The sequence below is a fragment of the Passer montanus genome, unplaced genomic scaffold (genome assembly GCF_014805655.1).
Source record: "Passer montanus isolate IOZ18808 unplaced genomic scaffold, ASM1480565v1 scaffold29, whole genome shotgun sequence".
NCBI lineage: Eukaryota > Metazoa > Chordata > Aves > Passeriformes > Passeridae > Passer > Passer montanus.
In genome coordinates, this window is record NW_024367596.1 from 9,461,738 (window position 1) to 9,474,983 (window position 13,246).

The 13,246-nt window shown below is 59.3% G+C and overlaps 1 protein-coding gene across 3 annotated transcripts; it reads left to right on the top strand.

Annotated features, from left to right (window-relative positions):
* Positions 1–1,527: 1,527 nt before the first annotated feature.
* LOC120504394 (flocculation protein FLO11-like) lies at positions 1,528–6,351 on the top strand. 3 transcript variants are annotated; one of them, XM_039713844.1, is made up of 6 exons: positions 1,528–1,542; positions 1,597–2,019; positions 4,547–4,930; positions 5,129–5,248; positions 5,537–5,622; positions 5,837–6,351. In XM_039713844.1, exons 2-6 carry the CDS (start codon positions 1,638–1,640, stop codon positions 5,909–5,911), a joined length of 1,047 nt encoding a protein of 348 aa, XP_039569778.1. In that variant the 5' UTR covers positions 1,528–1,542; positions 1,597–1,637; the 3' UTR covers positions 5,912–6,351. The 3 variants fall into 3 exon arrangements, with proteins under 3 accessions (XP_039569778.1, XP_039569779.1, XP_039569780.1); XM_039713846.1 differs by lacking the exons at positions 1,528–1,542; positions 1,597–2,019 and adding an exon at positions 2,779–3,404; XM_039713845.1 differs by lacking the exons at positions 1,528–1,542; positions 5,129–5,248 and having other exon boundaries at positions 1,584–2,019.
* The last annotated feature ends 6,895 nt before the right edge of the window (positions 6,352–13,246 follow it).

Below are 13,246 nucleotides of genomic sequence, written 5' to 3' on the forward strand. Positions count from 1 at the left end.
ACCCCCTTGCTGAGCCTTGGTCCTTGCTGGGCTCATTGCCTTGCTACAACCTGCCCAGTAGCACCAAATGGCCCTGCCCAGATGGCAACCTCACTGGGAGGTACTAGGCCTGGAGACCTTCAAATGCCATCCCAACATTTGCACTTGATGCAAAGTAAGAGCAGTCTTGAGTGGAGCACTGGGAATAAACCTGCAGCTTGTACCTCCTGAGAGCCTTGAACTGCAGCTGTAGACCCCCTCCTGCTGCACCCCTCAACCCCCTCCCAGAGCTTTTGTGGGCTGCAGCAGGCTCTCATGGACATGCCCTGAGCTGCAAGCTGGGATTTGTTTCTTTGTGGGGCTAGTTCCGCAAAGCATTTCCCCATTGCCATTATTTACACCCAGTGCTATCAGTTCCTGACTATCTGCAGCACAGAGGGTTTGTTTAAACTGCTGCTGCTGCACTTCCAGACTGTCTCACGGTCACCAGTTCCTGCTTGGCTCTTCCTGTCAGACGGGTTTGTCTGACTTCCTCCAGGCATGGGTGAAGGTGGTGGAATGGGTCTTAGGACTGGCACCTAGAGGAGTTTCTGCCCTGAAACCAGCAATGGCCATGGCTTGTTCCTGCTTTGCCAGGCAGGGGATTTGTGTGGTCAGCCTGGCTGATTGTCACGTTGCTATTCAGGGAATCCACATGCTTGATCCATGCAGGACAGGGAATCCCCACTCCTGATGATCCATGGCTGATGCAAGACTTGGGCAGTTCATGGTGGTAGTAATATTGCACCATCCCCAGCACAGCCTGTCACTGCCAGCCCTTGTGTGCTGTCTCCTGCCTCTTTGCAGGGACCACTGTCAAAGATATGACAAACCCTGCACCCCTGACTCTCCCAACCTCCTTGCCGCCCACAGAGACCATGGCCCCACTGCCCAACACCAGCTCAAGCACTGCAGCCACCTTCCCTTCCTCTCGTCCTGCAACCTCCACCCCAGAGATGCCAATGGATGCCTTCACATCCAGTGCTTCTACAGCTCAGCAGAGCAGCCTGGCAGCCACCAACACCTCCACACCACAGGCACGGGGCAGCACAGCTGACAGCACTCCTGTGTCACCTGGGCTGGGACCCAGCACCAGCAGTGCCCCAGCAGGGCTGGGACCCAGCACCAGCAGTGCCCCAGCAGGGCTGGGATCCAGCACCAGCAGTGCCCCAGCAGAGCTGGGATCCAGCACCAGCAGTGCCCCAGCAGACACCAGCACCAGCAGTGCCCCAGCAGGGCTAGGATCCAGCAGCGCCTCAGCAGGGCTGGGATCCAGCACCAGCAGTGCCCCAGCAGGGCTGGGATCCAGCACCACCCCAGCAGGGCTGGGAACCAGCACCAGCAGTGCCCCAGCAGGGATAGGATCCAGCACCACCTCAGCAGGGCTGGGATCCAGCACCAGCAGTGCCCCAGCAGGGCTGGGATCCAGCACCAGCAGTGCCCCAGCAGACACCAGCACCAGCAGTGCCCCAGCAGGTACCAGCAGTGCCCCAGCAGGGCTGGGATCCAGCACCCCTCCAGCAGGGCTGGGATCCAGCACCAGCAGTGCCCCAGCAGGCACCAGCAGTGCCCCAGCAGGGCTGGGATCCAGCAGTACCAGCACGCCAACTCCAACCTCCATGGCCGTGACACCCAGCAGTGACAAGACTACCACTTTCACATCTGTGGGAACCAGCACAGACCTGGCTGTCAGCTCAGTTGGAACTGAAATGACCATGCTGCCTCCCTCCACCTCTACTCTTCTCTCTTCCACCGGGGTGGGCACCACACTTGGCACCAGCACCCACCGAGAGTCAGCCATGACCACACTGCTTGGCAGCACATCCCCTGGGACCAGCACCACCTCTTCTTCCACCACCCCAGCAGTGACAGACACTTCAGATGGGCCCTTGACGACCCCATCAGACACTATGACCTCCCTTGTTACCGCTACAGAGGTCCCTGGGACCACCCCTGCTACTTCCACCCTGACAGAACCAGAGATCCCCAGTGACACTGCAGGTGAGTGCAGCTACAGGGCACCCGGAGGGCAGGATCAGGGTGGCAAATCCCCATGGAATCTCCCAACTTGCTCAGCCAAGCACTTGGCTTCTTCCCCCAGGGGCCACCCGGTCTCCAGGCTCTGCAGGCCAGTGGCTGGGTCCCAGGCTGGGGACCTGTGTGACAGTACTGCCATGTGGCTGTGCCCCCAGCACTGAGCCTGTGTGTACACCCCCCGGAAGATCTGTGTACCCTGTACCCCTGCAGTCCCCTGGCAGTGCTGCTTACTGGGCACCTGTGTCCTGTCAGTGTGGCTGTCTCCTGGTGGCTCTTTGGAGGAGCCTTGATCCTGGGGCTGCAGATGTCCCCTGGTGACAGCCCACCCTGTGCACCTCAGCCAGGACAGGGACACTGTACCCTGCCCCGGTACCCCTGGCCGTGCGCGTGTTCCTGGTGTCCCTGTACCCCAGCAGAGCTGGTGTATCCTCACAGAGTACCTCACCCTGGCCCCGTGCCTGCTGTGAGAGCGCCTCATCACGGTGCCAGCACCCTGGTGATGGCCTCAGTGTGCCTGTGCCCTGGCAGTGCCCCCATGCAGCTGCTCACAGAGGGTGGCTGTGCCCTGACAATCCTCCAGCACGCCTGCCTGCCTGCCTGGGGAATGCTGGCACCTCCGAGTGCTCTTGTCCCTGACCCTGAGAAGAAGGAAGCAGCCGCAGCTGTGAGCAGCACGCTGGGGCCGCGATATGCTGTGACACGGGGAAGTGATGCCTGCACAGACAGCCCAGGGGACAAGCCCTCAGCCTGGGCACGCCCTTCCTGAGCGCTGCCTGTTCTCCTGGCCGGTTCCTCGCGCTCAGACGGAGCTGGCTGTTGTCTCCTGAGGGCGTTGGTGCTGGGAGACACCACCAAACATCACCCCTGTGGCGAAGTACGGGGCTCCGGGCAGCCTGGAGCATTCCTGGGCTTTTTTCTGTTGTCACCCTCCCCACAGCAGGCAGAGGACGGCCACAGGAGCCAGGTCTGTAGTGGTGGTGGCCTTGGTGGCCTGTCCTGCCCGCTTTTTGTGGCTGTTCTGGGTCCAGCTGTGCGGTTGATGTTGGCTGGGCATTGCAGCAGGCCCTGGGAGTGTCCGTGTCAGGTGGAACCCCCTGCCTTGCTGCCGGCACCTGGAGGGTAAAGGGACCCACCTGGATGCTCCTCCTCTGCGGGGTGAAGGAGACCTGGAAACCGCAGTGCTGGGGCTGTGGGGAGCACTCAGAGCGGTGCCTGCGGGGCTTTGTCAGCTCCTGCTCACCTGGACATGGCTGGGCAGAGAGGAGGGCTGGCCCTGCCCCTGCTCTGGCCCCTGCTGCTGCTGCTGCTGCTGAGCCTCACCTGCCTCTCCGTGCTGCACCTGGCTCTGGGTAAGGGCTGCGTGGGCTGCAGTGCTCTCTGCAGGGTGGGGGGTGAGTGGGGAGCATCGTTCCCCAGGGTGGAGGGGTGGCCCCTGTGGGGTGCAGGGGGGTGGAGTGCTGTGGGGCTGTGTCCTGCTTCTTAACTGGGAAGCAGAGGTGGGCTTGCTGCTTCTCCTTTTGTGAGGATGAGGCCCTTCTGTGCAGATGCTCACCTGGCAAGGGCTAGGGTCAGACCTTTGTCCTTCTCTGTATTTTTATTTAACCAGCTGCTGTGTGCAGAGAGGGCCTGGCTGCCTGGGGTTTTGGAAGTTTCTGGCTGGCTTGGCTGAATGCAGATAGCAGCTTGTGGTTTAGTTTCCCATCTCATGCAAGCAGAGCCCCAGACTCACTGGGTTTATGCTGGCATCACTGGGGAATCCAGTCTGGAATCCCAAAGCCACCACCTCACAGACAACCCTTGACAAAGGTCCAGGTAGCCAGGGTGTCCTACCTGTCCTTTGGAGAGGGTTACAGATCCCTGGGCTTTCCTGGGGACAGCACACAGTCCATAGTGGAAGAGAGGACAGCCCTCCTGTGCCCCACCCCCTCCCTCCCAGAGCTTCTGTGGGTCACAGCACGTCTGCTCATCCTGAGCTGCAACCTGGGATTTGTTCCTTTGTGGGGCTGCTTCCCCCGCTGCCATTATTTACACCCAGTGCTATCAGTTCCTGACTATCTGCAGCAGAGAGGGTTTGTTTAAACTGCTGCTGCTGCACTTCCAGACTGTCTCACGGTCACCAGTTCCTGCTTGGCTCTTCCTGTCAGACGGGTTTGTCTGACTTCCTCCAGGCATGGGTGAAGGTGGTGGAATGGGTCTTAGGACTGGCACCTAGAGGAGTTTCTGCCCTGAAACCAGCAATGGCCATGGCTTGTTCCTGCTTTGCCAGGCAGGGGATTTGTGTGGTCAGCCTGGCTGGTACCCATTGAAGAGATCTGTGTGTGTGATCCATGCAGGACAGTGAACTCCCCCTCCCAGTGCTCCATGGCTGGTGCAGCTCTGAGCTCCTTGGGGAGCTCCCTGTGGGGGTGATGCTGCACCATGCCCAGCGCAGCCATGGACTCAGCTCTTCACCACCAACCCTTGTGCATCTCATTGTCCCAACTCTTTGCAGAGACCACTGCCATGGGGGTGACAGCGACTGTGTCCCCAGCTGTCCCTACCTCCTCAACACCCGTGGAGAGCTCAACACTGCTGCCTACCACTGACTCCTCCACCACAGCCGCCCTCCTTTCCTCCAGCCCTGAAACAGAGGCCTCCACCCCAGGGGAGTCCAGCACATCCACAGAGACTGGCAACACCTCACGTCCCACTGTGCTTCCTCCCACCACAACTACAGAAGATTCATCTGAATCTACAGAAAAGACCTTGGCAACCCTGGCAGACACCACAGCCAGCCCTGTTACCAGCACATCAGACCCCATGAGCACTCCCTCTTCAGGCTACCCAGACAGGACCACTCCTGACATCTTCCCCTCAACTGTGGAGTCCACTCCAGGTACCCTGACAGCATCTGGGACCCCCAGTGCAGCTGGGTGGGTTCAGCTGGGGGGCACCTGAAGGCGGGGACGTGGTCAGGGTGACAAATCCCCATAGGAATTTCATGTACTTGGGTGACTTCACCTGGGCCTGTCCCCAGCTGCAGGAGCCTCCTGTACCATTGCAGACAGCACTAACCTAACATTGCTTTGCCCAGGCACTGAGCCTTCTTCCCCTGCCACCAGCTCAGCCCAGACCTCAGAGACTACAGCCCTCAGCACGCCTACAGACCTGCCCACGCTGCCGCCAGCCTGCCCCTCTGGCTCACCCAACACCAGTAAGTGCAGGGCAGTGGCCATCAGCACCCCCAGCATCGGTGCTTGGGGCCAGGGCAGGGGGTCCTGGAGCCCCACTCCTCTTGCTGTGCTCTCAGTGTGGAGGTGCTGATGCTTTGGGGTTTGCTGTACAGCGAGAGGCTTGTTCTGGCAGTGTAGTGTGTCCATGACCAATTAACCTGGGAGGACGTTCCATGTCTGTGCCAGCAACCCTGGGAAGACACCCCCAGGCCCTCTGGCACAGCCCAGGGCTCAAGGGCAATAACCAGAGTCCTGTTTTTAATCCCCAGGTGCGTCCCACCTCTTTCTGTCGCTGCAGCTAAGCACCCCTCTGGACCTGGGGAACACCACGGTGCAGGAGCTGGTGTTGGCCAAGGTGAGGTGTGAGGAGGAGATTCTGCATCTGCCAGCTGTGGTTCACTCAGCTGGGGAGGGGAATGGCTGCATCTTGCATTGAATGTCATCCAGAGCCCTTTCAGATGGCAGGGAGACCCTCCTCTGGCTGCCATGGTCCAGGATCAGGCCCTTTCTGTGGGGACAGAGGGTAGGAAGGTCTCTGGCACAGTTTGATGGCTGTTCTTTCCCCCCAGCTCCGTGAGGACCTGCAGACAGCATTCCCGTGTGCTGGCCTGTCGCTGGCATGGCGAGGGAAGAGGAGGACTTGACTGGACTGCTGCTCCTCACCTGGCCTGCTCCTGCCTGGACTGCTCCCAGCTCCTCACTCCGTGGTGCTGCAGGCCCCTGGGGAATCCCATACAGCTCCTCTTGAACCTGGGGCTCCTGTCCTTCACTCTGTACCCCCAGTCCCCTCCTGACCCTTCCACAGCCTGTCTGAAGAGCCTGAGCCCTCCCACCACCCTGCTCCAGACCTGGTTCCCCCTCCAGCTCTGCTGGGGACAGGGAGAAGGGGACCCCACGGGACTGGGCTTTTCGTGTGGGACTGAGCTGGCTCAGCCATCAAAGCCACCCTGGGGACAGGGGAATGAGAAGAAGGAGACCTGAAGCCCCCAGTACTGCTGTGCCCAAGGCTCACCTGTGGTATTGCTGACAGAGGAGAGCACCCATGCTGGGCAGTAAATAGAAATTCCATGTTTTCTCTGTTGAAGTGATGACTTCTTTATTTTCCAAGTTGTCTTTCCCAGTTTTCAGCTTTGCCATCTGTTGGAGGTACCGTTGAGGAAAACTTGAGTCCCCAGAGCTTTGCGTAGAGAGACGGGCTCAGTGCTGTCCCCTCCCACCAGGGGCTGCTGCAGACATTCCCAAGGCACCCCGGCAGACTGGTGGTCTGTGCTTTGGAGCTCTCTGCCCCATAACACCCCACAGCTGCAGGGGCAGCACTGTGGGGCTGTGGAAATCCCGTGGGCTGTGCTCCTTCCCTGTTTTTTCCAGTCCCCAGCTAAGGAGACGGCTGCAACATCTGTCCCCCTGCAGCAAAGTAATTTATTAACTGATTAATTAGCCAGATAAAATCCAACTGAAGCAATTATTAGCCTTAGCAAGCCACCTCGCCTGGAGATTGAAAACTGAAATAATTAGCAGAATGGCCTTGTTGCGTGTCAGGGGTTGTTTTTGGCTGATCCCTGCTTCTCACTGGCAGCCCTCACTGCCCAGGGAGGGCTGGGAGGGGGCGTGTGGGGCTGTGGGATCCCTAACCTGGGGACTTCTCTCAGGCTGCCTGGACTGTCAGCTGGCTGGGAAGGAGCCAGCAGCTGGACAGGATGGGGAGAGACACTGTGGGATCACCCAGCTGCCTGCCAGTTCACAGGGCCTGGGAGAGACTGGGCTGGGGCTGGAGGCTGTGCCCAGGCAGCTTGTCAGGATGCTCCCCTTGCATTCCAGGGTGGCCCCTTTTGCTCTTTAGGATGCTGCCTGGCTTTTGTGGGACTGTTGGACCCGTTGAGACTGAGAGAGGTCCCTTGGCAGCTGGGCAAGGAGCTGGGGAGCAGGGCAAAGCCTGGTGGAAGGAGTCCCTGTGCTGGCTGCCTGGTGGGGTGCTGGGAAAGAAATCCTTGTGGTCTGCCTACGCCTTGGAGCTGGGCCAAGAGTCCTCCCACGTCGCGTCCCACTGGGCTGTTTTCTCCGGCTGTTGAATCCATAACTTCAGACCCCAGGACATGGCCGGGTGCCAAGGCCGGGGTAATGGAGCCAAACTGCGTCACAAAGGGAGGAAAAGGTCCTGAAGTGCTGGGATGAAAAGGTGACCAGGGTACTCACTGTTCCCTGCTGGCACAGCCGCCTTCCACCGCTATCGTGGCTGGGGGCCCTGGGGGAGGAGATGCTCTGGTCCCCTCTGCCACCAGCCTGGGAGGGAGAAGAGGGGCACAGAGGGAGGATGTGGCTCCCTTGGAGTGTTGTCCCTGCCCAGTGGTGGCACAGAGCTCTGACAAGCCCCCAGCACTGCCCATATGCTCTGTGCCTGCTGTCCTTGAGGTGCCACCTTCACCCCACGGCTGCTGGGCTGCCACTGACCACTGCCCAGAGGGGCTTGGGAGGCTGCATCCAAGCCCTGCTGCTTTCCCAGTCCACAGCAGAGTTCCCAGCCTCTTTGCTGTAATACACTCCAATCTTTCAGCATTGTCCAAAGGAACAAATCTTGTGCCCAACATGACTGTCACCTTGGACCTGGCAGCATCACGGGGTGTCTCTCAAGATCCTTGTGACTCAGGTGTCCCTTCAGTGTCCCCTTTCCCTTCACCCCTGCTGGTGGCTGTAGCCCAGCTCCCACTCTTTGGCAGGAGGGTGTTGCAACACACCCAGCATGCCAAGTCATCCAGAACCCGTGGGGTTGATGGATAACCTGGTTTCCCCCATTGCCACCCCTGAGCCCTCTCCCAGTGCCCTTGCCAGGAGGCTGGAGGGAAGCCAGTAGGAGATGCTGTGTTCTCCACAGGACTGGAACAACCAGCCCATTAATTCCAGGAAAGCTGATAAGGCACTGTGCTGGGCCATGCTCTGCCATGCTGGATGGTGCAGAGCCCCTGGCTGCTGGGATTTATGGAATTGCCCCCTGGCTACAGGCTCCTGAAGGGCTCCAGTTCCCATGTGATGCTTTGGTCTTTGGTAACAGCAGATTAATGACTTTTACAGGAACCAGTGCTTTTCCAGGACCTTGGTTTCAGACACAGCAAAAGATCAATAAGAAGCCCCTTCCCAGAGTGGCAGCAGGGTACTGTCCTCAAGATGGGGCATCCCTTGGCTCTGGGCTTTCTTGGGAGGTTGTGCCAATGCCTGAGCAGAGGGATGAGTTTTGTTTGTCAGCCCTGTGACTCTGATGGGAGATGGGCATTCCTGGGGGGCAGCAGTTGCAGGCACAAAGGTCTCCAGACAGTGCTGGCCTCTGTGGAGCACAGGCAGGAGCTTGCAGGTAGGCTGGGGCCAGCCCCTTGCTTCAGCCGAGTTGTTTTCCTCTATGCTGAGCAGCATGTTTGCAACAATCCCTGTGGTTCCCACCACATTTTGCACCTCAAACACCATCTGGAGCAACACTCCCCAGCGTCAGCATGTATTCCCTGTTGGGGTTGCTTCCCAAAGTGATCCAGCATCGTCAGCACGGGCAGGAGCCACTCTCCCACGGCAGGTTTCTCTCTCAAACCTCCATCAGCCCCGGTGTGGTCATTGCTCAGGTGGTCCCTGATGGGTCAGGCACCCCACGATCTGCAGTGCTGCTGCAAGCCCCCCAGCGCGCTGTCCCCCCAGCTTTACCCCCGCGGTGGCATTTCGGTGGGCGGGTGTTTAGTTCCAGGTGAATGTTTACGGTCTGTGCCGGTTCCCCCTGCCGGGGGTGCTGCGTGGGTTTTGCAGGATGGGCTCTCTCAGCCGTGACTTGGCCCCCCCGGCGTTTCCCCATCCCGGGCCCGCTGCTGGCTCGGGGTGTCACTGGACGTGCTGCCTGCCCGGGACACCGTGTACTGCCTGACACCCCTCATAACACTTTGCAGGAGTTGCCTGGGGGCATTTCTGGTTGAGAAGTGTTTAATTGACTACAAAACCCTGTAGTGGTGGGAGTTTGCATAATGTTGTTCACAGGGGAGCTGGCAGCAGTTTTCAAGGGGGTGTGCAGGAATTGCTGCTCCAGGAGGAGGAGGGGATGAGACATAGGGGTGAAGTGACTCAGGGAACCCCCACAGCAGGGAAGGGGGTCTGGGTCTGTTCCTTTTCCTGCTTCATCTTCTGGGGATGCTGGTCCAACCTTGCAGAGAAGCTTCCCTGGACCATTTACCCCCTCCCAGCACCCCAGCACTGCTGTGCCCAGACTGAGGTGCAGGTTTCCCACCCCACTGGGGTGTGCTGGGGCTCTGCAGAGGGATCCCCAGTGCTCCTAGTTGCAGCTGAGCACTGTGCAGCTCAGCTGACACCCCAGGGCCTCACCCAGCCATGCTTTCCCTGCTTTACAACCTGACTCTGCTCTGGGGGACCCACGTGGAGACATCCTGTGTCCTGCCTTGCTGTGGGCTGAGACATGGCTCAGCTGGTGGTTTTAGTGTCCATGGTGTCCTCACAGGCATGGGGACACCAGCTGGCACTGCCCTGTCACCACCACACTCTGCTCTGTGGCCCCATGCCCTGCATGTGCAGCAGCTTCTGTGGGGTCTGTGGGGTGACTGCCATGGGGAACAGGTTGTGTGGGGTGACTGCCATGCCATTGTTGGCAGTGCCACACACACCTCTGGGCTCAGCTTCACCTTCTGGTGCTGCAGCCCAGGGAGCTGCACCAGGCTGAGCCCAGGAGAGAGCCTGGGGAGATGTGTGTCCCTGCCAGGTGGGCTTTGGGTGCACCCAGCCCATGCCCAGCTGAACAGGGCACCCAGGCCTTGGGAAGGGGAGGGCTCAGCCAGAAGGGAAGGGTGACAGGGACAGTGGAGGGAAGGGACCGGGGGCGGGAGAGGACGTCGGCAACCTGCCTCCTTCTGCCATCCCTATAAATAGGAGGGAGCAGGAGCACCTGTGGGACTCCAGCTCTGCAGGAGTGGCAGGCAGGGAGGGACGGAGGGAGCTGCTCCTTGCTGCTCTCTCCTCCCTTTGAGCTTCCTAGCGCTCTGCCTGTGTGGAGGCCTGAGGCATGGGGACCAGGGCATGGACGCTCTCCACCTTGCTGGGATGCTGCACATGGATTCTGCACGGTATGTCCGATATTTTTCTGCTGGCCCATGTGCTACCCGAGCCCTCTCAGGGTGCACACTGTGAGATGCTTTTCGCTCTCGGCTGCACTGGAAACTCCTCTTACAACCAGTCCTTGCAAGGCATTGCAGCCAAAGAGCTGGAAAAGCATTTCACAGGGCAGGCATCACCCCGAGGGGCTGCTTGCAGGCGTGGAGCCGTGGGAGAGGTGAGAGCCCAGCCCGGAAGCCTGCAGGCAGCTGTGCACCCCTCCAGCAAAGCAGCCAAGAGAAGCCAGCTGGCAGAGCAGGACCCAGGGATGCTCCCATCCCTCCCACATCCCAGGGAAGAGCAAATGCTGGTGCTGCATGCTGGGGCCCCTCTTGCACAAACTTCCCATGAATGGGTGTGTGGGGTAGATGGTGTTTCCTGCTCCACAGTGAAGAATTAAGATAAAACAGTGATTTACCGAGGCGAGTGGACCGAACTCAAATGGGGTGACTTGACTGATGTACTTTGTTTTCCCTGAGATGGGGACGGAAGCTGTTGAGCTCCTTCGGCTGAGGGGGCTGGTACAAAGAGCCTTTTCCAGCCTGGGAAGATGACACTGCAGCAGCCTGGCAGGAAGGGGAATGTGGGTCTAGCAGAGGATGGACCCCTCGAGGACTGGTCTGGCATGGGAGCCAATATTCCTTAATGACCCTGCTCAAGCTATCTGGGAGCTAACGAGCTGGGCCGGCGGTGAGGCTGGAGGCACCTCTGCTGCAGGGAGATCTGGTTGCCTGTCAGGGGGAACCTGATGAACTGGAGCACCGGGATTGGGAACTGGCTGGGGCTGTCAGGCTGTGGCAAAGCCCTGCTGGATCTTGCCATCGGGGTGCCCTTCTTCTCCCCTAATTGAAGCTCCTTAAAGCCAAACGTCAGCAGATCCACCCGGCTCCTCACGGGGCCAACGACGGCACCTTGGTCACCCCAGAGCCTGTGCTCCTCTCCTAAAAATAAGACCGTGTGAAAAGTCACCCATGGGTGCCAGTAGGTTCTGGGAGACACGTCTGGGATGTGGGCAGGTGTCTCCTCCTTTCAGAGAGCTCCTGCATGTGGGTTAGGATTTTGGCAGCAGGAGGAGAGAACCCTAAGAAGGGCTTGGTCCTGGGAGCTTGCAAATATTTCCTCCATGGGTGGGGAACTCCTGGTGCCTTCACTCAGCTGGAGGCAAGAGGGATGGGGGCAGGAGCAGGCAGGCACCCAGCCCAGGAGAGTTTTATTGAACCTGCTTTAAGTGCAGCAGATCAGAATCCATCTGCAGTCAGGGAAGTCTTCCCTAAGCCTTGGCTTTCCTGTCTCACAAAGGGCTTTGTGTAAAGTTATTTAAATGTCCCTCAGACACCCAAAAGGTGAAAAAACACAGAACCCCCCAAGGCTCTGCAGAAGCTGCTGGGAGCTGTCCCTGCAGGGATGGAAAGGGGGCTGAGGGTTGCCCTGAGGTGGCAGAGCTCCACAGACACCCCCAGGGCTATCAGCTAGACTTACTGGGCTCCAGCTCTGCCCCGTGGCCAGGCATCTCAGTACCATCCCAGCATGACTGGGCTGGGTTTCAGCAGGTGCTTTTCCTCCGTGCTTGCACCAGTGTCTCCCTCTGACCTGAGCTGTGTCCAGCCTCACTGCCAGCTGCTGATGCTGAGCATGCAAGAGGTGCTGTGCAGTGCTGTACCCCAGGCAGCCCAGACTGCACTCCTTGGCTTTTAAATCAGGGCCTTGTAAGGCTGTGGGATGAGACAGAAGGGGTTTAAGAAATGGTGGGAGCTTTGTGATTCTCATGGAGAGGGGTCTGGGCCTGGCAGGCTCCAGCTCCCACAGTAACACTCCACTTTGTGCTCCTCTGCAGGGCTTGGGGCTGTTACTGCTGTCCCCGTCACCACCGAAGGGCCCTTTACTGTGGGGACAGCTTTCCCCACAAAGGACGAGTGGCCCCATACTACAGAGAGGAGCACCACAGCAGCTGATGCTGAGACCTTCCCTCCCTGGACTGAGATGGACCCGGTGATGGCGACGAGCGAATACAGCCCTACAGTGCCAGCTTTGGTGAACAGGACCAAGGCTCCTAACACGACTCAGAGTACTGAAGGACTTTCAGCTACTCCCAATACGGCCACGACTGCTGCTGTCACCTCGCAGCCCCCCGCTGTCACCCCAGAAGCAGTGCGTGATGAGCCAGAGGTCTCTCCTGATGTCCCTCTAGGGACCACCCCTGTCCTTGAGGATGTGAAGGAGGACACCAGTACAGATCTCATGACTGGCACCACACCCCTCCACACCACCCCTGCACTGGCAGTCACCTGGGTGCCACAGCCAACTGCTGGTGTCACTGTGCTGCTGAGCCCAGGGCTGACCACAGCCGAGGGAGCAGTCCAGGAAGGTGTGATCCTGCCTGAAGATATTCAAAGTGAAGCCAGTGCCAAATCCTCAGGCTCCAGTCCTGATGCTGGGGAGCTGCTTCCAGCCCAGCAGGATGGAGCAGTGGGTGGGGTTGAGGGCATTACCCCAGAGCCAGCAGGAGAAATGGCCCCAGCTGGTGAGGAAAGTCCCTTGGCTTCAGAATATGGAGATCCAGGAGATGCAATAAATGGTGAATTCAGCACAGCCAACTCATCCCAACTACCTCCAGAGAGCCCAGTGACGTCAAGAGCAATGGAAAACCCTGGGAAGTCCTCCCTTCTCCCTGGCCAGGCTCTGAGCCCAGACACTTCGCTGACACCATCCAATGGTGGGGATGGGGATGGGCAGGGAATTCCCGGGATGTCATCAGACGCCTCTGGTTCAGCCTTGCCTCCTGCAGCCAGCAGGGCACCAGTGGCCCCTGAGGAAACCGAGGACACTGCCACCTCACTGCCGGCACCAGGGGC

Excerpts from the sequence above, each read along its gene's own strand:
- LOC120504394 (XM_039713844.1), top strand. The coding sequence starts at position 1,638 with ATGGCCGTGACACCCAGCAGTGACAAGACTACCACTTTCACATCTGTG. Across the intron at positions 4,931-5,128 it reads AACTGTGGAGTCCACTCCAG|GCACTGAGCCTTCTTCCCCT; the intron begins GTACCCTGACAG and ends TGCTTTGCCCAG. Across the intron at positions 5,249-5,536 it reads CTCTGGCTCACCCAACACCA|GTGCGTCCCACCTCTTTCTG; the intron begins GTAAGTGCAGGG and ends TTTAATCCCCAG.